The sequence below is a fragment of the Pezoporus occidentalis genome, unplaced genomic scaffold (genome assembly GCF_034315485.1).
Source record: "Pezoporus occidentalis ecotype Australia unplaced genomic scaffold, CSIRO_AGI_Poc_V1 ctg61, whole genome shotgun sequence".
Lineage (NCBI taxonomy): Eukaryota > Metazoa > Chordata > Aves > Psittaciformes > Psittacidae > Pezoporus > Pezoporus occidentalis.
In genome coordinates this window covers 2,839,313-2,865,520 of record NW_026915955.1, presented here as the reverse complement: position 1 = coordinate 2,865,520, position 26,208 = coordinate 2,839,313, and the positions used below count along the sequence as shown (strand labels likewise).

Below are 26,208 nucleotides of genomic sequence, written 5' to 3'. Positions count from 1 at the left end.
GAAGACAAAGGTGTTTTGCATGCCCAGCAAGCAAAATATGATGTAACAATGCTGAACAACAAATTGAAATCTCAGAGAAAATATGGCAGAATGCTTTCATAAAGTCCAAAAAATGGATACATTCTTAACTGTTGTATCTATTGAAAGCATGAAGGAGATGGAAGCACGGACAGCTGACACATGCTGATAGCCATGTAGAAGTATTTGTTGTACCAAATAAGAATCCACAGTACTAGCTCAGATTTGAATGTGCCTGGACACATACCAGGGTGACAGCCCTGTTGTTAGCATTAAGTAGCTAGTGAATGTGTATAAAATATGCATATTCTCAAAGAAATCCCAATTTCTCTGGGAGAAATTACACAGAAACAGAGAAATACAAGAGGCTGAAATAATTAATTTTGATAAAATGTGGGACCATGAACCCCTACCAGACAGCATTCTAGTTCCTGTTTAAGACAAGGTGTATAAACACACACACAAAACTTCAAACACTGCCAAGCACTTATGATATAGCAATAGTGATCCTTCCTTCTACATGTCTTACTTCAAATAAACAGTGATATTGAGATGTGACCGAAGAAAGAATGTATAACAAAGCCAGTAAGACCTTATGGGCCCAAACAATAGGTAAAGGGCCCATTTGTTTTTTGTCTGCACTCTTTACACTTCTTACACGGAAATATAACATGTTACGTGGCAACCATCAGTGTTAATGCAGCCACACGTGGCAAATGAAATGGGTGTGCCAAGCATAAAATGTTATTACTAGGTTGTGCAAATATGGTAAATGACAATATTTACATGTCATTTACAAATGACAACTATTAGTAAGAAGCAAAATAAACACTGAGCAGGAGCTTTTTCCCTACCAGGAACCTGCGACAAATGCTCAGAAAAGAGACTTTATTCAAAGTTTACTGAAGTGAAGGGAGATTTTCCTTGTATTTTAATGTGCTTTGGATCTGCTATTAAATTACAAATAACATTGCAGCTAAGAATAAGGGCCTTACCCTAAAGAAATATGATGATAGAATAATGCAATAAAAACATTAACTTGAAAATTAAAAAGTGCATTTTCTTACTATGAAATGATTTTGCCTATATTGCATTGTTCCTGTACTGTTTTTCTGCCTCTGGCAAACAAAGGAGATACAGCTACACTGTATATCCATTACATAATATTTCTCTATGTCAATGAGCTAACCAGGAGCCAAGTAAGAGCTTACAAGTGTAGCGTAATTAAAGATTCTTCAAGATAACAAACACAGCTGTGCAAGGACCACAAATATGTTATGTAGGACTTACAAGCTTTTTACAGCTCCAGTATTAAAAGCCCGGCTCATTAAGAACTAGTAAGTCTATCACTGTTAGTGTCAAATCTGACATCAACATTGACTGAATTTGCCCAGCCTAGTGTGACTACAGGCTTGTGCTACTGTATTATTGCAACAACTAATATTTGCACTATGAAAAATGAAGAAACAATTTGCTGTCATATACATGTACCGAGAGGCTTGATCAACACATTTAAGGTATTTTGAGCTAGCCAAACTGAAATGCTTCACAAAATCAGATTGTAACTGATCTATTGACTATTTCGGGAAACACTATTTACATGGAACCTTGTACAAACAACACAGCCTTGTGATTTATGAATTATTTTATAATTAGAATATGCAGTCACAGTTGGAAAGTTCAAATATTCTATTGCTAAAAACATACTGTAAAAACTTGGAGAGAAAATGTAAGTACGCCATACAATTTTATAACAAAAATCTTGATTGATACTGTCATGAGCTTCCAATGTGCGCCTGTGTTAAATTAAAATTTAAGCAGATAATATATGAATCGAAACATATTCATTAGCTTCCACATTATTAAATGTTGAACCAGTTTTTATTGTTGAACAGAAAAGAAATATATTTACAGCTTCTGATCAGCTGCAAAAAAAAAGTACTCCTTAAGTTCAACACCAAACCCAAGGCAATTCTTGCCAGCAGGTGGCCAAGAATTGACAAATGAAATTTATCTACATCTTCTAATGAAATTTAAGTTCTAAAGCAGTCAGTTTATCACCTGGGTGTGTGATTTCCTTCAGATTTTCATGTATGTCTATTTCATAGAATCACAGAATGGTTTGGGTTGGAAAGGACCTTAAAGATCATCTAGTTCAAACCTCTCTGCCACAGTCAGGGACACCTTCCAGTAGACCAGGTTGGTCAAAGCCCCATCCAACCTGGCCTTAAACACTTCCAGGGGTGGGGCAAACCACAGCTTCTCTGGGCAGCCTGTTCCAGTGCCTCACCACCCTCACAGTAAAGAACTTCTTCCCAATATCTCATGTAAATCTGCCTTTTCTTATCTTAAAGTCATTCGTCCTTGTCCTATCACTACAGGCCCTCGTAAAATAACCCTCTCAAGATTTCTTTTAAGCAACCTTTTAGGTACTAAAAGGCTGCTATAAGGTCTCCCCAGAGCCTTTGCTTTTCCAGGCTGAACAAAGCCAACTCTCTCAGCCTGTCTTCATAGAAGTGCTCCAGCCCTCTAATCATCTACATTTTTATTGTATACATACCAAAAATTACTATGCCCCAACAAAGATGTGTCATAATGCCACATTTTGACGATTTCGACAGACCTATTTGTAATTCTGTGTACAGATTTTCAATTTCTTACACTGGTAAGAATTTGCTTGGCTGACTAGTCACACTGAAGTCAAATGAAGAGACTCCTAACAATGGGACTAAGCACAGTATAGCAATCAGCTTAGAAAAGAGAAACTGTCTAAATAGAAAAATAATTTTTACTTGAGAACAGAACAAATCTCATTCAGATACACTGAGATAATAGATGTAGAGCTCCACATTACTGGAGTGTAAAATAATGTTGTTGAAAACTTTCATCCTCTTTTTTGATCAAGATAAATCATATGGGCAATTGTATTAATCAAACAGGGCAGACTGGTACATGTCAGGAGGTTTAATAAGTTCTGTGGAGTTTTGGTTCTTACTGCTGTGCTAGTTCCTCATGGTTATTGTGATATTCTGGATCTGTTGTAGTCCACAGGAGATTTATTACAGAGCTCATTACATTAATTTGATAGCCTCTAATTAAAATATTAATTAAAGATAACTGTAACCAGGGACCTGGAAAATGTTGTGTGAGATTAGTTTCACAGAATTACATGTTGCTTCTCATCTTCAAATATAGGCTTTCTACTTTATCTGTTGATGGAGAAAGCATCCTCTGGGTTTTCTAAGGTTATTCCTAAACTGAGAACTATTTGGGCTTTTTGCCTTACCCATAGGAAGTTTCAATTCACGTTCATTAAGAGTCCTAGAAGTTTTCAGGGTCATAAATCTCTGAATTATTAGTTACGACTCATTATTAGTTACTAAAATATTTGGTATTGAAGCAGAACACATGCAGCTGATGCTTCTCTGTCTCTTAAATAAACCTGTCCCTCTAGTATAAGATATTAATCAATGGGTTCAGAAATATTCTCCCTTGTGAATAAATCTAGCAAACACAAGCAGCGGGCATGGTTGAAAAAATTAGAAGTTGTAAAGGTAAATGATGTGCAAATTACAATGTGGTTTCCCTGTGGATTTCACTGCCTTTGGAAGTGATACAAGTAGCAATGCATGGGCATGTGCACACACTCATACACATAAACAAAGTCAGGCCTTCAAATTACTTATAGTAAAATTATTTGGAACATCAGAAGAAATTGAGCCCCTGTTAATCCCCTAAAGGCAGAAATACTGAATAAAAGCATATGTTAGATTTGAAATGTTTGCTATCATGTTCTTTTTGAACTCTAACAGAAAACTAATGGATGTGCCAGAAAAATATCAAAGCACAGACAACCTAGAATGCCCACTAGCAAAAGGGTACTGTATTGAATGTGAATTAATGGATAAGATGCACTGAAACAGAATTTGATACAAGTAATAAAACAGCAACAGCCGTATTACAGAATAACCTCAAAATATTCTGAGACATAACTGAAATAAAGTTTACATTATCTGCATTGTCAGCTTGGCCCTCCCTATTAACAAGAAAACTTGTTAATAGAGGGATGTTCCTCCTCTCCTCTTCCTAAATTATATTATTGGCATTTACATTTACAGCTGGTGCCTCCTGGCAGTCCTAACACATCTGCGGGGTTTGGTACTCTACTGAGCTGGTATGTTTCATGTCTGCTGCTCAGGGTCATGGCATGGTTGAGGCTGGAAGGGACCTATGGAGATTGCCCAGTCCATAGTTTAGCTATGTATTCCTAAACCTCTCCATTAGCTATTTATATACGGTGGTAAAATATTTGTCGAGCCTTGTCTTCTCCAGACTGAACAATCTCAGCTCTTTCAGCCTCTCCTTGCATGACAGGTCCTCAAGTTCTTATTCATCTTTGTATTCATCTTTTGTATATTCATATATATACAAAATATGTATATATTATACATATATGTATATATGTATACATATACATATATACATATATAAATATGTATATATATATATACAAATTCATATTTTGTATATTCATCACTCCAGTAGCTCCATGTCTGTCTTACACTGGGGAGCCAGAACTGGATGCAGTGCTCCAGACGTGGCTTCATAGCATGGATTGTTAATAAACTGTTAACCTCTAATGATCTCAGTAGAAGTTATCATTAAGGATTGTGAATTGAGAAGATCTGTGAAGATGAAGGTAAAGTTTGAATTCCTCAAAAAAGACTTATAATTTCAACCATATTTTTGCTATGAAGTAAGCGTAAAGGATTACATGCAAATCACTGATAAAAATGTGACGTCTGATAAAAGTTCCACACTTCATTATATCATTTTAACATACAAAAATTGAGATCTGTGAGAGAACTTATTCAACAGTTAACCCGTGCAAATATTTAATCTTATCTTTGCATGCTTACATTGCTTCCCCTCTTTCATTTGATACACTCAATGGCTGTTTCAAATTAAATTACCAAACTGGTGCCTTTCTCTGGTATTGTGTAGCTTTGATTATGCAGCAGCTAGCACAGTAGAGAGGGCAGAAGAAAACAGGCATAACTGTAGTGCAAGTAAACTAATGGGAAGTAAGAACACAGGAAAAAATATTTAATGAAAACAGATATTCCCTTTTCTTTCAAGGTCTGCCTTTAGTTTTGTATTTTAAAGGAAAGACAGACTTTGTTATGATATCACGAAACAATTTAGACAAATTTTGATATAAAAAAAAAATGAAAACACATTCTGTAAGAGTAGAAAGTTTCACTGGTCTACAGAAGTGTTGATCACATTATTTCTGTTGTCTGACTTTTATTGGTGGGTATAGGAGAAGAATCAGTTTATCTGACCAATAGTTCTAGGTGTTAGAATTGAGCTGTCCAGTAGAGAAATAATATTGCATTAAGAGAAGCCATACCAGATGAAGCAAACATCAAATCAGATGTCTGATTGCCAAGAATAGGTAATTTTAACTTATTCATGTAAAGATATAAAATGCCTACTTGTATCTTAATGCTATACATGTTGGTGCTGGTGATGGAAAAATTTCTTCCTGATCCTGTGGAACACATATTCATACTTTCAAATGTGAATATACTATCCTTACCTTTTTAAACATCAGAAATATATTGTGGGTTCCTTCTCCCTCATTTCCAGTAGTAAATATGCCTTTGAGATGACAACTGCTTGGAATTCATACTCTTCTTTGCTAGTTCTCCAGTCCTTCCTTCACTTAAAAGAATATTATATTGAAAAAAATAATTTGTTCAAAGTAAGATGAGCTTTCTCACCTTAAAGATAATGAAGCAAATGAAGCAAGACCAGCATGCCCTCTGCAGAACCCAGGTACTACAGGAAAGCACTGCAACTTTGAAATAGATGGCCCCTGTGGACTGGTCTTGTAGCAAGCTGCTGATAACTACCATGACGCTGTATTCAAATTAAGAGAAACAGCTGTGGGAAATGCTAATTTGACATGATTAGAATGTATACAGAAAACCAAAGGCAACAAGATATAATAGATACATCTGATTTTTGTAAGTTATTCTTACTCTGTACTTGAAAACCAACATTTTAGGCTTCCTACATGCTGTACTAGAAAAGGATGTTACGGATCAGTGATTTTCTTCTTGTAGTATTGAACCTGTGCCTAGTGATGCTTGTTTCTACAACAGTTCTGCTAAGCTCATTCATGTGAAAATTCCCATTTACATTCTAGATTATCTTTCTGCTGTAAGTAACAAATCCATTTATAAAGACTTGATAAGATGATCCCTAAGTAGCTCTGGAAGATAAGTTTAGCTAATCATAGTATTGACTTGAATATATATACTCACTTTTAATTACACTATTTTTATATTAATATACTTGTTCTAAATCTTCTTGCATATAGTTCCATACAATTTTTAGAAAACCTTGTATTTAAGGGAAGAAACTCCTTTCCAGATACTGTCATGAAATGAAAGCAGCATAATTTTTTTCCTCTTTTAAAATAGAGACTCTTAGGATTGTGATCTGTGATTTTCTACATATTTCTACATTTGTTCTAAGATGGATTACTACTTCAGTTTTTCTGTATTCATCCCTGGAATTTGATTTATTAATTCCTTTCTACATCATCATTTTACATCATACATCACGTTAATTCCAAGGTTACTCAGCAAAAAATGCTCTTCAACTGACTGTCCTAACTCACTAGTAGAGCACCTATCCCATCAGGAAAAAAACAACCCAAAAAACAACCCAAACAAAACACTTTCAATAGTATTAGGCTACACAGCTAATAAATAACAGCATAAATATATATAACATAAAAAAGAACCCTGGTATATCAGAAGACCTTGGTCACCCATATCATGGGCAGAACAGTCCCTAGGCATAGATAGCAAGGGTTAATGGCAAGCACCAATGCACTACTTAGCATGCTTGGTGACTTGTTACCAATATTGTGAGGCACAGGCAGTCAGACTTCTCATCAAGAAATGGTCTGAAAGCAGGCAAATCAGGGAGCACACTTGGTTCACAAACAGCCTTCAGAAGTCTGTGGAAGACATAGCTAAACAGGTCTGTAGACTAAACTTCCAGCAGGCAGAAGTACAATTTGAACTTCACTATAAAAATGAAATTGTGGAAACCGAGTTCCTTTCCAACAGATACATATTTATTCTGTGTGTTTGTTACTTCTCGATAGGATATTTCTGTTTATGAAGAATGACAAGTTTTGCAGTGCAAAAATAAGCTGCTGCTTGTCTGCTTTTGGAACAGACAGTGAGAGTAATTCCTGGCTGAAATCAGTCTCTAAAGATACTAGAACAGTGAATGCCTGTCCGAGAATAAGAAGTCTGAGAATACAAATATCCAAATCTTACTGAGCTTTTGGTTTGTTTCCTAGCAGTTAAAATATTCTGTGTCAAACTTCATCTTTTATCAAGACTTCCTACATCGCTGGGTGATATTGCAAGAATAACTCACAGGTAGTATTTCAAAGTGGCATGAGTGGAGGTACAAGAATAGGGAAAATAAAGAGACAGACCACAAAGCCTAGAGGCCTCATGCATTGTTTGTTGTCAAACACTAATAGTCTGGTTTGATATTTCTGAGAGTGATGTAAAACACGTGGTAACCTTTGCCCATTCCTTACTCTGGAATTCTCATGCACCAAATGCCATCAAGGCAGAGCAGCTTCCTTAGGCCAGCTGCCAGCACTGTGAATACAGCTTGCTGGAAATAACTAGGTGCCAAGAAGATGCAAAGGGCAATCACTTAAAGGGAAAGATGCCATCAAAGGATTTAGTACAAACCCAAAAAGACTAGAGTAACAGAGAGAGAAGAATATATATATATTTCATTAGAGACAATTGCAAAGCAGCTGCTGCAGTTTCTAGAATTCATTTCCTTAGATACAGTAATTTCAGGTGCCTGTAGCCAAATTTATTTTATATTTGTACTGATTTCTTCAGAATGATTAAGAAGTTGGAATCTAGACAGAGCCGTAGCCTGGTTTGCTGATGTGCTAGTGGCAAGAAGATGAGATAATTTGCCAATATCATTTATTTATGAACAAACGTTTGTTGGAAGATATGGTGAAGGCTACATAACTGCAATGTTAACCTTGTTATCTCAGAACAAAAGATAGCAAGGGAAGACATCAAGAACGAGGCAGATCTCAGAAAAACTTGAACTTTAGATGGTTTGGCTCTTCAAAATAAAGTGCAGTAGAGATTAGTTGCCAGAATATTAACACAGAACCTACGTAAAACACGTAAACCAGCAAGGTCAGGTTGATAAAACAGGAAGGCAGGATTTTTCTTGTTATCATACTCAGATATCAACTGAATAAGAAAACTGGAAACAATACTACTTTATGTAACATATACAACCATCCATGGAAGATTACTACAAAGCCAAGCAGACTTCTACTTGCACATGTAAGGAAGGAATTTGTTTATATGTAAATTTTCTGTATTGTGCAGTGTTTGAAGACACCTTGACAGGTTAAACATAGAGTCATAGATCTGATCTTTCATCTTGTGAGTTTCTGTTAGATCCAGATTTTTTCTACAGCTGTTTGTATAACTCACAGACAATTAGTAATTGTAATTTTTATACTGTTACAATATTTAGGATATGCAAATATTTCAAATCCACATATGCATTTTCAGTTTTCCAAAACAACCACTGAATAAATATTCTATAGAATTTCTAAAAATGTTAAAATAGTCGAGTAATCAATAGCTGGTACTCTGAACTCGTATTGTCAAGACCTGCAGAGAAACTGGAATTTGCTCAGTATTCAAACACTCCTCTATGCAAAACTATTCACATAAGTAAATACATTGTTAGAAATCTAAACCATTCAGAGTATTTTAAATCACCATTTGCCATATGAAAAAAACAAAAAGCATGGCCATATTATTGTTGTTGTGGAACACAGTATTTGCAGGTACTGCCATAATGATTTTTCTTTCACATATTAAGTAAAATAGCCACAATAAATTCTTGAAGAATGTGTGAATAGTCCAGATATTCACATGTAATGAGATGTCTCAAGGTGAACAAGTAAAGTTCATAAATGTTCTGGAGTAAATCAATAGTGATTTTCATTACTTCTTGTTCCTGAAAGACAAATCTTTAAGTTTCCAACACTCTTCTCAGATTTTTTTCTGTTTTATCCCTCATCATCAAGAGTGAATATTTTCTGATGCTGCATAAAGTAGGATTACAGTACCTGTTATAAATTATTTGTTCTTTCAATTATTCGCTTTTAAACTCATGATGATTTCTTTGCGAAAATTGTAAGAAATACATCTTGTGCTTGGAAAGGGAAGTGTTGAGGAATATGGTAATCCTCAATTTCTTAGCAGCTCATTTAGAAATTTTGCAGGGAAGTCTCCTATACAAACAATCCTTATCCTAGTGCTGGAGACAGCCTCTGTGTGACCAGAATTGCATGGTTAACCATCATAAAGACTCCTACATTAAACTGGACCCAAAAGACCCTGAATATCATGACATTGAACAGATTAAATATTTCTATGGGCAGCCTGTGTAGAAAATTAGAGGTCAAACGATCAAGTCTTGATGGAAACAAGGAGAAACAGTGGTGAAATAGACTTTATATCAGCAATTTTATAGTCAATATTGGATGAAGGCGCATTATTATATACATTTAAGATAGCAAGATACAGGGCAATTTCTCTGTATCCACCCTTTCTCCTTTCTTCCTCCTCCACCCTTTCACCCCTTTCACTCACTATCATCTGCCTACACCCTGCTCACACAATGCAAAGCAGAGCCAGGGCTTTTGGGTCAGAGATGACAGATTCTCTGAGAGATTCTGGTTGGAGTCATGCAGCCTTCATGTGGCCAGTGATGCTGGGTGAAGATGCAATGTAGCAAAGTCATGGGATCAGACAATTTGGCAGTCCCTGCTATGGGGAGCATAGCTCCAGGGTATGAAAGGTTTCCATCCTGCCTGCTGAAACCAGTCTGCGCTTCAGGTTCAGCAGGAGGCAAGTACAGTTTGTACCCAGTGTGCATATGGTAGGTGAACTCCACCCTGAATTTTTATAATAACAAAAAAAAAAGTAAAATAGATGTTTGAAGTCATTCTATCATCTTCAGTTTAAGAACTCCAAATCCCTAGGATACAGAATAATTTTCCATACCAAATTATTTATTTTATGAAATGGCAAATTTCCATAATAAAAGGCTCTGTCAACATAACTGCTTATACAAATGTTTGGTTGTTCTGCAGTCAAATAACTAGATCTATACACAGAGAACAGAAGACGTAAATATTATATTTAAACGTAAATTAATTTCTGAATTAATAACAACTAATTTTACCAATAACAACTAATTTTCCATTTTTAGAAAATCTGGAGTAGCAAAAGCTTGAATTCCCAGCTCTTGAAAGATTTATGCATAGATAGATAAGCAATTTCCAAAAAGCAGCCTTTAATATTTTTGTGTTTCCTGAGTTTCTATCTGTGGGAAATAGAGTTATCTTACCTAAATGAATCTTACTGATCTGACTAACGTGCTACATACAACATTTTCATACCCTGCTGCAACACACTTTGCAGCATAGAACAACAGCCTTAAATAATCTCTTAGCTCAATACAATTTTTCCTAGGTTAGCATTTCATCTGGTATGAGTCCGAATATGATATCATGTTCCTATTTGCAATCCAAAGTCTCTGAGACCATTTCTGCTTGCCTGCTCTCTTTTCACTCTGTTATCAATCGTAATCAGAAATGTTTCTGATCTTCCCTGATAGCCAAGGGTATACCTTGCCCTTATAGCCTGCTTACAGTCTGCCTTAAGGTGATTCATTTGGTTCCTGTAAGGATCTGCTCAGAGTTCAGAAAGACAGTGTAGTTGTAATTATCCACAATCAGAAGAAGTTTCTCTGTCCTCTGATATCTCAATTTTTCAAAAAATAATTAGATGTAAAATTCTTTATCCCTAAACATAGCAATAAGGTAAGTACATTTGCTGGTCTTTGGTTTTCTACTGTCTAAAGAAAAAAGGAGAATTTAAAAAAGATTGTGAAAAGAAAATAATGGCTAAGACCAAGGCCATTCCCTTTTAGATGACTGACTTTCCAATGAGTTCCTTTCCCAGCCCCGAGGGACTGCTGGAAAACTGCCTGAGGCTCGCGGGCAAGGTGCAGAGGGAGACTAATTAGTAAACCACCTGTGTGCTTAGCGGGTACTTGACTCTCAAAGGCAGTGAGGGCAACTTAAGCGACGAGCTGAAAATTACGCTGCCACTGGTGATTTTGATAGAAACATCAAGCGGTGGACTGATTTCATGAAAGCTTTCCTGATCTCCTAGTTGCTGAAATCCCGAAGTGTCCTGTACCTCAGAATCCCCTCATAAATCTCTACAGCGCAGATTATTTGTTGTCATCACAGACAAACCTGTAGTGTGTCAAATGTGAGGGCAGAATATGTTGAACCTAATCTCCTAACACGAACATTAAGAGCAACTGCATTGGCAGTGTTAGTCGTATTTGACTTTTTAATGTAAATTAGGTAAACCGATTTTTTCCCTCTGCTGCACTCAAGTGGCACTTCTCTGCAGAATTCAGTGGTATGACGATTCAGACCCCAGTTTGCCACAGAGGCTGACTTACAACAGTGACTTTATAAATCAGTTATTGTCTCGTATATCTGCAACATGGACAAGAACCCCCTGGATGGTTCAAAGGCATTAGGCTTGCTTGTGTTGAACTTAATAAAGTGTAAAACAGTTTAGGTAATGGAGAAGCTGTTAACATCAGATTGTGACTAATTTTCTGTCTGCTACTAAGAGAAATGGCATTAGTTCCTGTGCCAGAACCTGTAAGTCAGTGTGGTGAAAAGGTAATTTTTAGACAGGGGTTCTCAGGAGAAAACAAGGGTAACAGTCAAAAAGGAGAGATTCCCCTTCAACATAATTTAAAAAAATAAAAATCCTAGAAATTGAGAAAGTAGCTCAGAGGCTTTAGAAGTTCTCCCAAAATCAGAACTGCAAAAGGTCAACTGTCAAAGTGTTGTCAACAGATGGCAGTTAAAGAGTGGTTACATAGCACTGAGACCTCTCTGCTAATTGTTTTCTATGTTGTAAATATCTGGACCTTTTGAGACTTTTTTAGGGAATGGCTTATTTGCAAACTAATTTTCACCAGCTATCATAAAAATGTGCAATGCCAAACACATTAAATGCTTTTTGCATTATTCTTTTATGAAATGTGAAATAGTTTTTACTAATACTTAGGAAACAACAGAAGTCAGGTCAAACTTGTTCACATTAGTAGTAAATATGATTGACAGTTAAAAAAGGATTAGCCAAGTGATGCTTTGGGGGGTTTTAAACTAAACCGTGAATACCAATTTAAAATACTAAGCTTCAGTCATTAGGTGGTACAGATGAACATGAGGCTGCACACCAAGAGGCTTTCTGACCAGCTGACATGTATAAACATTATAATCCTCCCTTTCTCATATTATTTGATTTAAAATAATGTTTGCTATGATGTTTAAGAAAAAAAAATAAAAACCAAACAAAATCCCACACTCTTATTCTTCTAGAGAGACCCTAAAGGGGGAAGGATGAGAAAAAGAATACATCTGTAGTGCAGGTCCGAGCCTCTTTTAAAGCAAGCATGTTACACAGATGAAAAACTGTAACCACTACAAGGAAATGTCAACTAGAAGCAATAACCTCTACAGGACTATATAGCTGTCACATAAATGAAGCATGGAGTGCTGTTTTTCCCCACCCCACCCCTCTGCCCCCTGCCTTCTTATTTTCAAAATTAGTAACAAAATAGCACTAGGTCTATTACAAGGAAAGTGAGAAGAGGATTGATGAAAGATTTAAAAATTCGAGGCTTCAAGGACCTTTTAAGTTTCAATTCAGGTGCTATAAAATAAGAAGATCTCAGCAGGCTTTTCAAAGTGCTCACCAGATAGAACCAGACTTTCAGTCACCTCTGCCCACCAGCAGGCACCTAAAGCAAACTGCCTCTGTGCTCCTCAGTCCTCACAAGCAAGGTGGGAATTCTGTAACAGTAGTGAGATTTTTTTCCTCTCAAAATGTATCCAGGCTTTCCTCTTAGAATTAACAACTGCTTGGAACAAAAGCTGTTCAGGAGGAAGTGTCATTTGGAGAAAACACCCCATGAACAGAGTGTTCAGCGTTTTGGGGGACACAGCAGTGGCAATCCACACAAACAGAGAGGGAACTTCAATGTTTTTTTGCCATACCCTCTGGACACCGCTAACTGCAGGCTGCTGGCTACTGAAAACGTTTCCCAGGAGAGCTCTCAAACACAGCAATTTTTCAGATCTGGCCATTTTGTTTAGAGACTGATGTAAATTTGAGCTTTTTTGAAAGCTTGACCAATTCTATCAGCTTTGATGAAGATACATAGCACAAACTTCATTCAACATCGTCGTGTTGTACTGGTTTTGGCTACCATACTTTTACCAAGGTTATATTTTAGTTGTGGATATTATTATTATAGATACAGTTTCATGGTTCGAGAGGCAGGATGTTACAGCCTTACTACATGAAAAATATCTTGTGATATAGTGCAGTACATGTTAGTCCCTAAACAAAATTACTCTTTTCCTGTTATTCCTCAGCTTTTGAAATTACCACTTTCATAGCTGTGCCAGATCTTGAAACAGATCATGGTCTATACTGAAAACAAGCAAGATCAGCCCCCTCTGTATTACAAATGTATACACTTTTGCAGATGTTAGCGCATAAGCTAAAAATCAACTGTGAGGATGTGATTTCAAATAAAATCTGATCAACTTTTTTTTTTTTTTTTTTTTTTCCTGTGAGAGAGGAGGTTTGGAGAGTGGTGAAAGAAGAAGAATGCATTGCAGCTTCTGTGGATCTAGCAAAAGCAGCCCAAGGTACTACAATTCTGAGGAAGTTGTGGAAAACTGGTATGAAACAGGTGTGGCAAAAGGCTAATAAGCCTAAAATTTGACCTAACTGGTGAAGAGAAGGAGTGCTTATACAATCTGAAAGCTCAGTGTGTCTGATCTTTCACAGATATAAATTAATGAACTCTATTAATCTCAGTGGAACCACGCCGTTTTACGCTCTCACACATCAGTCCAATTTGAGTCTTCTTTTTGTCTTTCAGTCATTCTGCTTTTTAAAACAGTCCTACAAAAACAAAGCAACTGTGCACCTGAGGAATTTGCTTGGTGAAGAAACACATTCCTGTTTTACCTTTCTAGCTGGCACATAATAGTTTAAGAAAATGAAGGGGATTTTTTACTGACAATCTCAGAATTTGGAAAATTTACCTTAAGTACAGTAGTTCTCTATGGTATATTATTTTCCACTTTATTTAGTATTGTAAAGTCATTTTCAATAATTCTGGGTTTTGTTTCAATAACAGTGTCCTCAGATCTGCTAAAGCATAAAACAACTCACTGGTCTCCCAAGTCTTGAACAGGCAAAGCTCCCTCCTCTACTTTGCTGATGTGTGCAAATTCTCCTTTATTAATCAGGACTAATTATTGTTTTCCTGGCTGTCTTACAGTCTTCTAATGACTATATTGATTAAACTGGAGAGATACTGCCTAATTAAATGTGTGATGTCCATTCTGATGCCACTTGAACATTGTTATTAATAGACACTTGGATATTATGGCAATGTGCTAAACAGAAATGCCTGTAATACAGGGCCAAGTCATATCCCAACATTTGAAACAGAAAGGTGCAGTAACCTTTTTCAACATGGTTGGCAGTTAATACAAAGCCAGAAGCATGATTTCTCCATGAAGACCTCATGCATCTGCTTTCATCTCTCTTGGTGTCTGTGAAGTCGTCTCCTTTCTGGCAGCCTTGTATGCAGCAAGGCCCCATTCTACCACACCTTCTCAGAGGTTTAAAGCCAAGTAAAGGTGGTAAGTTGAGGGAAAGGCAAAACCAAACATCAGATGTTGCCCATACTTATTGTAATTCAGTGTACTGCTACATACATAAGTGAAGCTCACAGCGTTGCTTGCTATACCCTCAGTTTCTTGTGGAAACTGGTGATCTTCTACAGGAACATTAGGCAGATGCTGTCTTCTGGGCTTCTTAAGCAGAGGCCCCAGTTCTTGTTCTATACCAGGGTCATCACACATAAAGGGGAAAGTAGCTACACCCTTTGGATAACAGCTGAATTCTTGGGAAAATACTATGTTTTCATTTCTAAAGCATAGCAAACACCTGGAAATCATCATCTCTCTCTCCAACAGATGACAATCCTTCCACATTAATGGTAGCTCTGCCATCCCACATTAGGACAAGCCTCAGACCTTAGCCAGTCTTCACAAGCACTGTAAGATGTGTGATATAAGAAAAAAGGTTGGGTAGGGGGAAAGAAAAATAATGAAAACTTGAGAGTACACAGCCTTCCCTTCAGAAGGAATAAAGAGCAATTTCCAAAGGGAGAGGAAGCTGTTACATGGTAGCTCAATATCATCTTCCAGGAGTTTTCTAGTTGGTGTTGAGGTTTCTTAATTTCACTTTTACAGATGTATATTTTTCTGAGCCACTGCTGAGTTGCTGCATATTCAGACAAAACATGCCTACCTCCCACTTCATTCTTGGAAAGGTAAAGATTGTTCTTTCCAAAAATGTCTTTCTTACATACAGATGGGTTAGTATCAGACACTGCTATGAACAACCATGTAGAATATTGTATAAAGTTCCTGACTGCAGTTGCCCCATAAGTGTGTTTTATGCCTCTGTGACAATTAGCTAAACTTAATTTGACAGGATATTCTGTGTTCTACTTTCAAAATCCTTACACTGCCAGTATTAACACACGCCATAGTGAGATATTAGTTGGTGAGTTTTCTCATACCAGAAATTTTTGTGGGTAACTAGTATAAACCTACCAGCTACAGGAAAAAAAAACAAAAAACAAAAAAACAAACCCCCCCCAAAAAAACCCTCTCCAAACATATTTTAAATATTTGTTTCTTGTTTTTAAAATAACCTACTCAAATAGATTTTGCTGTTTGTTTCTGCATGCAATTCTTCTTTAGCTAAACTGTAACAAATTTGTCTCTGTGTGACTGGGAGAATCCTAGCTGCTCATCCCCACCTATTAAGAGGGAGAGGTCATCAGCTATGTTTATCCATTCAGGCAACCTGGAGGTCTTACTTGCGTGGATAGTAAGCTAGCAGAAGAATATCGTATACCACCATAAGACTATGTGGCTTAAATAAGTAGCTAAAACTGAGTTCTCATCCATCCTCACTCACAGCTCCCACTGGGAGGAGGAATGGAATAAGAAAATCAAACTCAATAAGGCCCTTTCATTAATTTAATTTCTATAGTTCAACACTGTTTACATAATAAAATGATAGCTACAGATCCTTCACTTTCTAAGAACAGAACAAGTGAAAACATATATCAAAATTACAGCATCAATGGACTGCAGATACCACACTACTAAGTATGTGCAAAATAAATTCTTAAATCATTTGACTTATTTTTTGAGAATTGTCTCTGACCCAAACTTTTAACTTTAACTTAGTTTTGCTGCTGAAGTCTGGCTTCTGGAACTACTCTCTCTTCTATTTGATCTGGCTTTGATTTGTTAATTTTCTAATTTAAATTGAAGGTTTTAAAAAAGATAGTTATCACAAGTCCAGATCTGAGCATCTTGAATCCTAGAAACACTTCTCCCAGACCCCCCAGTCTGTTACAGGAAAAGAGAAATTATAAGTTCAGAGGTTCAAATATTGTTTTTTAATGCCATTTTATTGGAATGGTACTGTAGTAAGAACAATAGTAAAAATTAAATTAAAAAATGCTCTAAACAATTTTCAGTAAGATATAGAAGAATTCTGCTTGCTAAAAAAAATTTCAGAAATTGACTTTGTGTTTTAAATTTCTCTAATTAAATTGCCTTAATGTAACAAATGCATTCTAACTCTCCGGTATTTACAAAAAGCTAATACTTCAGAACTGACAAATTCTTACTACCGTCAAAAGACACATTATTTGATTTCCACTGATTTACTGTGAAACTACAGAAAAAGGTTTTGATCCACCCTCATTTGATTGCATATGTGGTGTCCAGTTTTGTTGCCCAGCTTTTCAGCTAACATTACTCACCTTCAACTGCCTAATTAATGCACGTTGTGTTGGCTAGAGAAAGAAAAAAGTATCAGAACTACTAAACTGCTTTTGGACACTCTAGGCTGGCCCAATACCCCCAGGATATAGCCTCTAATAACATCAGTTCAAAATCCTGAAGCTTGTGACTGAAAAGTGCAATTTTCACACTAGATGTAAATCCAGCATTTCACTGAAAGTGTAAAACCTGATGTCCCTGCTTTCTGGCTGAGGAACAAGAAAAAATGAATGCTATAATTCCAACACAGAGAATCCCATCTTCCACCCAACAAGGATGTGGGAGGAGGAATACTGAGCCATCATTTCATTACAAAACACTTAATTTTGTTCTGGCAGCTGGTAGGACCCCAGCTGTCCCTTTCACTTTCGCCCTGTGACAAACACATGGAAAGCTGTAATAATTTCAAGCATGAAAACAGAGAAAAGATGAACAATAGTGAGTTGCTAAGAATGCTCATTTACATAGGATGTCTTCTTAGTTGCCCCAAATGACTTGTTTTTCTGTTAGCCCAACTGCACCAAGAGCTTTTGGCCATATACCTAGCTTGATTACAGGACAGATTGGGAATTAAACATTTCTTACAGTTAAATAAAGAGGCCTTATGTTTTAGTTTATTGGCAGTAATGCATTGCTAGCATTTCTGTTTCATACAGCCCCTATAAAGGAAATTAACAGTACGTGAGATTTTATCTTTTTTCTATGAGACTGAAAAATTACAAGAAAACCATCATAAAATATCATCTTTCAGACTGTTCCTCATTAAAATATGCTTTAATTATTGATAGAAGGACTATGGGGTGAATGAGAGGGAATTACATCTGATTGAATGTCTCAATTATACCCCATAATTGCAATGAAGACACCGGAAAATCAGTCTGCTTCAATGACCTACCTAGAGGTCTGTTAAGGGCAAGCAGAGGGCTGTGTTTCAGAAGAAAAAGTACATAAACAAGGAGGAAGGGGAGGAAACAGCTGCTATTATAATGGTGTATTGATATACTAGTTTACAGAATTAAACATTTCAGTTTAAAAAAGTGGTCTGCAATACACTGGATCAAACTCAGCAGCATGTGCCTTATTCTGTTGGAATCACTAGAACTTCTCTCATGACAAGTCTTGTCCACCCTGCAGAAATAAATTCAGAATGAGCAGCCATTCATACACATAAAACTTCTGCAATACACACTTTTTTTTTTTTTGGAGACAATATGACTGCAAATGCCAGTGTTTCATCCACTGCAGAGAGGCCAATCTTAAATTGTATTTTGTTCTCAATGCTGAATTGAGACTGTTCAAAGAAAGCAGAGCAGACAAACTTTTCTTATTAAAGTAGAAAAACAGTGTCATTTCCTCAGCTGAAGTTCACTTAGCATATTTACTATAAATGTCACCAGTAATAATTGCTACAAAACACAGAGCAAAATGCAGGTTATAGAGCTTAAAAACTGTATTTCTCTTAAAAGTATTTATTGCAAGAAGTGAACTTAATTCTAGGAAATTATTATTAAAAAAATGCCTTACAGACTGTCTTTTGGAAACTTGGACATCTTAGTGTAGCTACAGGGTCATTCCTTACAGAACAGGCTATAGTCCCTATAGACTGAGGCTTCCCCTTAGACAAATTTCTAACTAGTCATCTAACAAATACTATATTAACCTTTCTAAACCTGGGGCTAGAGAAGCAGTGCTTTAGTTTTGAAAACAGCTAGCAGTTCACATAGTAAGACTTTGGGGAGGACTGGGGAGGAGAGAATGGCATGGAGATTACAGAATAACAGTTCAGCTAATGAAGCTTGACTTTGGGTTGTTAGATGATATGGAAAAAAAAATAAATCCTCAAGTATCTTCAAAGAGATGGGCCACTAAAGAGTTTATCTGTGACAAGCCCTTTTTGTTTCTGCAGTCATCAGTGAGGATACAGCAAAGGAAATGGAGGAGCTGCAGTTATGCATTTGCAATACACAAAGTCCTTGTTTTCCCACTAGGCACTGCAGAATAGCAATTGTCCATTCACAGCACATATCACATCCTCTGCATTTCAGGGCTAATATTTTTGCAGTCCTTAAGCTAGCATGCTTCAGACCAATGTAGCTATTCTTTGTAACCCTTTGAGGTGCATTACATGAAGGATGTGTGTTCATGTTCTGTTCCTTGTTATATGAACTGATTTGGCAGGTATAATTCCTAAAGCTAGAATAAAAGATTTTCAAATTGCAGAGGGTTTATATCCATAACTACATATCAAACAGAGCTGTAAAAGGTCTAATTTCACAAATTGGGAAAATATGAAGATTGTTAGTATATTAATCCAATTATCAATAGAAGTTGGCTGTGTTTAAATTATTTTTAAGACCATTCATAAACACACACACAGAGACACAAGCTCTGACAAGTAACTCCTCCTTTTGTATTTTAGAATCATACGTCTGAAAACAATGTTAGTTTTATGCTAGCAGCTGCTTTCGTTTCCTGGAGCACACACTGTTCACTGTAATGCTGCAACACTCATTCAAGGCATATCAGTACCTCAAATATGAATTGAACCTATATGTCATCAAACAGACATCCGGCTACATTAATTCAACTTCCAAGCAAATTCTCACTTTTCTCTGTTGCCGTAGCAAAACCTATCTGAAAATTGCTGATACAAGACGATCGGCTCCTTTCCTTCCCACTGAGGATATGCTTACAAGTCAAAGTGCAGGCTGCTGCTTAATTTTGAACTTCTGAACCCAAACCAAGTAAAGCAATCTAAGCATGAATTAAAAAAAAATAAAATGATGTGGTACATGTACTCCTAAAACCGAGGCCAATATTCTTTTCTGCTTGACCTGCTTATTTCCAACTCTTTCTCTCTCTGCTCTAACTCTCAGACAAACTCACAGTCCCCTCAGGATAAGAATGAGTTTCTGCTTTCTTCTCCATTCATCTAAGCCAGTCAAGTCCCAGGTCTCCTCTCCTGCCACAGAGCAGTAGGAAAACATACAGAAAAAAGCAATCACAGTTTCTCAATGGAGTCAGAAGGGACTACAATAGCGGATTCTTTCTGCAATCTTCTTTAGCCATCAAATGGTTAAATCAACATAAGTTAAAATTTTCATGTAGTTTGAATAAAGAGAAAAAGGGAGGAAATTAAAAAACCGGTTGCTGTAGTAACAATCACCAGTAAAAATCTTTTCTACTGAATAATAGTATCAGCTCCCTCTCCCCCTCACAATTTTAGCTCCCCTTCAAAAATAATCATGCTGCCTCTTTTAGATTTGCTGTACATACCTCAACCATTAAACAAGACATTTAACCATACTGGCAGTTCTGTGACCTTTGAATGCCGTGAAATCTCTAAGCGGTGCAGCTTGTTCATGAAGACTTGTACTGCAGAATCCAGTAACTGCATCCAGGGTTAGGAATAGAATTAAGTAACAAAAGCAAACAAAAATTAAAAAAAAAAAAAAAAGAGAAAAAGAAAAAAGGAAAAACAAAAAAAAATGAAAGAAAAGAAAACCTCCCCAAGTCCCCCAACCCAGCCAACAAAACCACCTTAAGAAGCAAAAGGACTCGGGAAGAGAGTGCACTTTTCTGCCAGTATCAGGGCTGGGGTAGAGCTGAGCTTGCAGCAGTCTGCCTGCCTGTGTTAGCGTGCCGAAGGCCGTGCGGGGCTGGGAGGTGCTGTCAACTGCCACAGGCGCGGGAGAGCAGACCAATCCGCGTCCGCACTGTCAGCTCGGTGGAGTGAAGCCTTTGCTGTTTATGTTTCCTCATTTCAGGAGTGACGTCAAAGGGTTTAGTTTTTCCTCTGCATGTGCTATTAATTTTAAACGACTGCTATGGGAAGAATGTGGCAGTGATTTAGGCATGCTATCCGTGCAAAAGAAACCTGAGTCATGATTTATCTGTCCTGGATTTAGCCTAGAAATATTTTATAATGAGAGGTACCAGAAAGATCAAAAATATCCTCACAAAATGGGGAAAGGCTATAAATGTATTGAAGTATTCTTAAATATACCCAAGATGCTGGGTTATCTGTATGGGTTGTGGTGCAAAAATCAGACCTGATTCTGTCCTTGCCCTGAAGGAAATCAGGAACTGCTTCTCTAAATTCAGTGGTGTCACACCAGTGTAAACCTGGCAAAAGAGATAAGACAGACTACTGTACACATCCCTTTATCAGCAGTAGCTACACTGCAAATTGGCAAGCTTCTTTCATTACCCCATCAGAGTCACAGATGCAGTCAACTTCAAGGTCTGGTGCTCTGGGCAGCCCATCCATTCCACTGCCAGATCACAGACCGGCTGTGCCCACCTACAAACTCTGCTGTGGACCACAGCACAGGCTTTTATTTCATACCGAAGTGCATGTCAAAAGGCAAGAGGCAATGGTAGAGCCTGTCTTTTGGTATCACCACATCATTATCAGTGGAGAAGCTATGGAGCTGAAGCTTCAGAAAACATGTAATATATGACAAGGTCAATTAGCATGGGCAATAGAGGCCACAGCAGCCCAAGATAACTGATAGGAGGTCAGCTGACAATGATAACTGGTTAGTTATCTTCATAACTTTAATTTTATGGATTTGCTCTTATAGGGATTCCTTTCAAAGAGACCAGTTTAGAAGGCACAATTCATTCCCAAAAAGTCTTAACAGTCTAACATTTAATTTTAAAACACATGTAAGTACTTTTGTAAGTGGATAGGCTGACAGCTCTTGAAAAATAAATTTCTCAATGATCCACGGAACAGGTACAAAACCAGCAGAAGTAATAGGGGCTTCTCCATGACCACCAACTGATGCTACCAAAACTCACTCCACAGAGGTCAAAATATGTCATGATTTTTTTCTCGCTGAAAAGTCTGTCTGTGCTATCATTCTAATGTAATCTGCTTCAGCAATAAATTGTAAAGGTTATGGTGCTGTAAATGCTGGAATAATATATTAAAAAGTGTTAAGTAAGTTGAGATTTACAAAATCAATTAGAGTTCATTAAGTTCATCCAACTATACTTAGAAGCTATATGAAGCAATCTGGAATGCGTAAATAGGAAAATTATTTGTAATACACAGAAAATCATCAAACTCTGTAAGGGCCTGCTCTAGGAATATGGCACTGTGGATAATCAAGGTCCACTGTCTGGGCATGTGTTCTGGCTCTGCTTATTTTACCAGTGTAGATATAGGCAAATTGCAAAGGAGAAGGGAATACATTTTTCTCCATATTTATTGTGGTTATAACAAGTAAATTGCAGCACAGGAAATTTGTTTGATGTAGAGAAAAGTAAAGGTAGGGGAGCGAAGTATTGAAATCGATAGGCTGTGATAATCCACAGTGTCCTATTACTGGCTATTTTTAAAATATGATTAGGCAACCATCATTCATGAACAGTTTTGATGTAGGTGATCCTATTTTGAAGTATAGACGTAAGAGCAGGAGATTTCTGAATGTCTATTCCAATCCCATTTTTTCCATTTTCTGCATTTTAACATCAGTCCTAATAATAATATTACACTGTGTTTTGTGAATTAGGGTACATTTATGTTCTGCACAAAGTTTCATAAGTATTGTCTCTCTCCCGAAGAAGCTAGAGATTGCTTCAGCTTCCTGGAATTATGTGGCCCTCTGTCAATAAGTGGTCATTGTGGCTTTTGTGAGGTAGATGTGTCTTGGGTGAAAAGATGAAGAGGCCTAAAAGCACTGACAGTTGCAGTTTCTGCTCAAAGAATCTCAAATGAGTACACGCACGTAAGAATGAGAATGCATAGCTGTGCAGGGTGTTACAAGGAAGACCTTTGTTTCCTCAGCATAACCACATGCTTCCTTGACCGGGTGGGAAGGACTGCTGAGAAGAAATGGGCTCCATCTATCAAGGAAGGAAAACCTTCATCATAGATGTGCTAATTGGATCAGATATGAGCTAAAATAACCTGCAGGCTGATGACATGAGTGTTCCTGAATAAATGTGACCCACAGTGGCCTAGACATAAAACCTGAAAAAGTGAAAACGGTATCATTGGAGAAAGAAGAAAGCAAACCAACACAGACCAACTGATGTTCAGTCTAGATGTCTCTATACTGATGTAAAATGTGTAAAAAATAATAGAAGGGGCCTAAAACCTTAATGCAAGATCAAAATTACAACTTAATTGACGTAACAGAAACTTGGTAGGGTACAGTCATGTGAATACGTGACAGGAATACTAATACCAAAGAGCACAGCTTGCTCAGGAACAACAGGAGGGAAAAGGTGATGGAGACTATGCCACATATTCAGATGTTCAGAATGCAACAATAAACATGCATTGAAAGTCCGAATGATAATACAAATGAAAAGAATACAGATATTGTGGGGGATCTGCTGCAGATCCAGGCAGATCAAGTGGATAACTCTTTTGTTTAGCAGTTAGCAGGACTGTCTGAAGCACAGAACTTGATCATAATGGGAAATTTCAATCAGACAGCTCTTAGAAAAAGAGCTAAGCTGGACTCATACACCTTGGTTCATTCTCTCCAGAATAACCATTCAGAGTACATTTATGAATCTCTCAAATTTATGAGCCTGCCTTTTTGAGTAGTCCGCTTGACTAAGTGATTTATTTGACTTCCTTTTATAAGCACTGGAGGCACTTAAATATTTATCTCTTGTTGCTTTCCATTCCCAGCATAGGTGGCACACCAAGACATGCTATCTCCTACCATAGGATGGCATTCCTCTTCTCAACCCTTTCATCATGGTCTTTGGAAAGCAACTTGGATATTAGACAGACTTCTCAATCTGCCTCACCTGAACCACACTCCTTACACTCAGACATATTCCCAGAAACCTAAAAAAAAATTAATTCATCCAAGTGCCAGTAAAAATTGTGTTTGCACATGGTAGAATGGTAGGCACAATACATGGAGAAGAAAAAAAGATGCCTTCTTCCTAAGGTACCTTCCACTTTCTTCCTACCTCTTTATTTCTACCCTGGCCATCTTCAGGAAGGGGTCCAGCATGGGACCACATATTACTCTTCATATTGCTGTCAATGACATCTGAGACAGTATAGTAGTTCTAGAGTGTGGGAATAAGGAGTAGAAAAAGCACATTTTTCAAGCTGCTGCCACTGCTGAAAGAATTCATGCCTGACTCTTCCTTTCCACATCCCTCTGCTTCCCCACGAAATTGCTCTGAAATGCAAGGTTATAGATGTTACAGTAATTCCCAAAGGTGCTGCTACTTTTCCTTAGAGCATGAACATGTAAATCTGAGGATGCCGAAGACTGTGGTGAAAATTGTTTCCTAAGCCTGTTGCAGCTTTCTTTGTCAAGGAACAATAAAGCTGAGGAACAAATGCAGAGGCATTATTTTCTGAAGTCATGAAAAGAAAGGAAGGAGAGGGTGGACAATCACATTTGAAGAAGCCTAATGTAAAGGAAGTTTATAAGAGGTGAGTTTATGTACTACACTCTATACATTGCTGTTGGGAAACTTTTGAAGGCAGATTTCTCCAGGCTGAATCATGTGAAATGGCTGGCTAGTGACTACATGCAGATGTCCTGTGCCTATTTATTTACAATTAATGTCCTCAGTTAGCTTTTTAATCTTGTTACAGATGCATTGAATGGCTGGAAGCACCCTTAGTGCACTGTCTGTGAAACAGACTCTCTTACAGTTCCCTTCTTCACCTGTGATCTGTGCAATATTTTCAGTGTATTTAGTAACAGCCTGTGTGAACTGTGAGAAGATACTGCTGGCTGCTGATTAGTTCAGGGTTCCCTGGAATGACCCAAGCCCAGCGTGCACTTAGACAAGCACAGAGGTAGGTAAGAGTGTGATGTTCAGAGAGAGATGGTCCCCAAAGGACACAGATTGCTGATATAACTGTAGACCTCACTTATCTGATCCATAAAGCTGGAATGTCAGTGCAGGTTTAGACTTCTGGGCTTGATTTCATCTGACAAAGTGCTGTCATAACAAGATTACACTGCTCCTGAGAGAGATGTTTACAATGGGGGAATGCTCTCAAGCTCCCACAAACTTATCTGTGAATTATTCTGTTTGGCTTTCCAGCCTTGATCCTACCTACCTATTATCAGACCTTTTTTTTTTCAATGTGGTCTAGAAATTCAGCTGTTTCTGGCAAATAACTTTCCTCCAACTGTCCCCTATGCCCTGTTAGAGTTCCCAGTCTCCTTTCAGCTTCTGCTGTAATCTTAATGGCTGAGTTAAAAAAAAACAAAACAAAAAAACCAACAAAAAAAACCCCTCCTTTATATGACTGTTTTAGTTTTCTTCCTCTGCCTGGACAGAGCAAAGCACAGGAGAAAGCTCCCTCTTATAACATCTGTTGCAACTCAAATACAGCTCAGGAATTTCAGTTTGGAAGTGGTAGTGGTTGTGGATAACAGTTGTGATCTGATCCCAGCTATTATAGTGGGTTTGCAGGCAATTTGGGCTGACCTTAGACATTTCCTTGGCAAGGGAGAACACTAGGGCATTTGGGCAGAGGGTCATCACTGTGGATTTATGAATAGCCTCCTATTTCACAGGGCAGAACAGGAAATCTAGGCAAAAAAAGGAATCTAGGTGCCCATCATAGGTACCCTCAGGGTTTAGGAATACTGAAGGAAAGAAGTTTACACAGTAGGATACCTCAGGGCATGAAATTCCTTAAGTAACAGTAGATGAATTAAGTATGGGCTTTCTCTGTATTATTGGTGATAATTTTTCTATCAAGGCTATGGACAAAGTACCTAGATAGAAGACTACTTCTTTGGTTTATAAAAAAAAATAACATACCACATACTGCTCTATAGGATTTCTATTGTCCAATATATTTATATCTATAGAAAAGGACTAAACTTCCAGAGTTTTAACTTGGTTTGGTTTAACCTAAGAACATTTGGAGTTTGGTAAAGTGACCAGACTTTCAGAAAACCTCTGCATTTACTTCTATACATTTATTAACAGATTTTCGTGATGGGGAAAATCACTAATAAGATGGATTTTTTTTTTTCCATATCAAAAGTGTATAGGAATAATTTTTACTTATGGATTAGGAA

The 26,208-nt window shown here is 37.3% G+C and overlaps 2 protein-coding genes across 5 annotated transcripts in view; one reads left to right on the top strand and one right to left on the bottom strand.

Annotated features, from left to right (window-relative positions):
* PDE7B (phosphodiesterase 7B) overlaps positions 1-20,915 on the bottom strand; it is a 175,763-nt gene extending 154,848 nt beyond the window's left edge. For 2 of the 4 annotated variants that reach the window (XM_062639618.1, XM_062639620.1), the window contains exons 1-2: positions 20,711-20,915; positions 20,447-20,561 (exon numbers count right to left, since the gene is read on the bottom strand). In XM_062639618.1, coding sequence (XP_062495602.1) covers positions 20,447-20,467 — 21 coding nt within the window. In that variant the 5' untranslated portion in view covers positions 20,468-20,561; positions 20,711-20,915. Of the gene's footprint in view, positions 1-20,446; positions 20,672-20,710 lie in introns of those variants that run through there. The other 2 variants (XM_062639622.1, XM_062639619.1) reach the window with 2 other exon arrangements.
* MTFR2 (mitochondrial fission regulator 2) overlaps positions 1-26,208 on the top strand; it is a 364,022-nt gene that overhangs the window by 182,046 nt on the left and 155,768 nt on the right. The window lies entirely within an intron of this gene.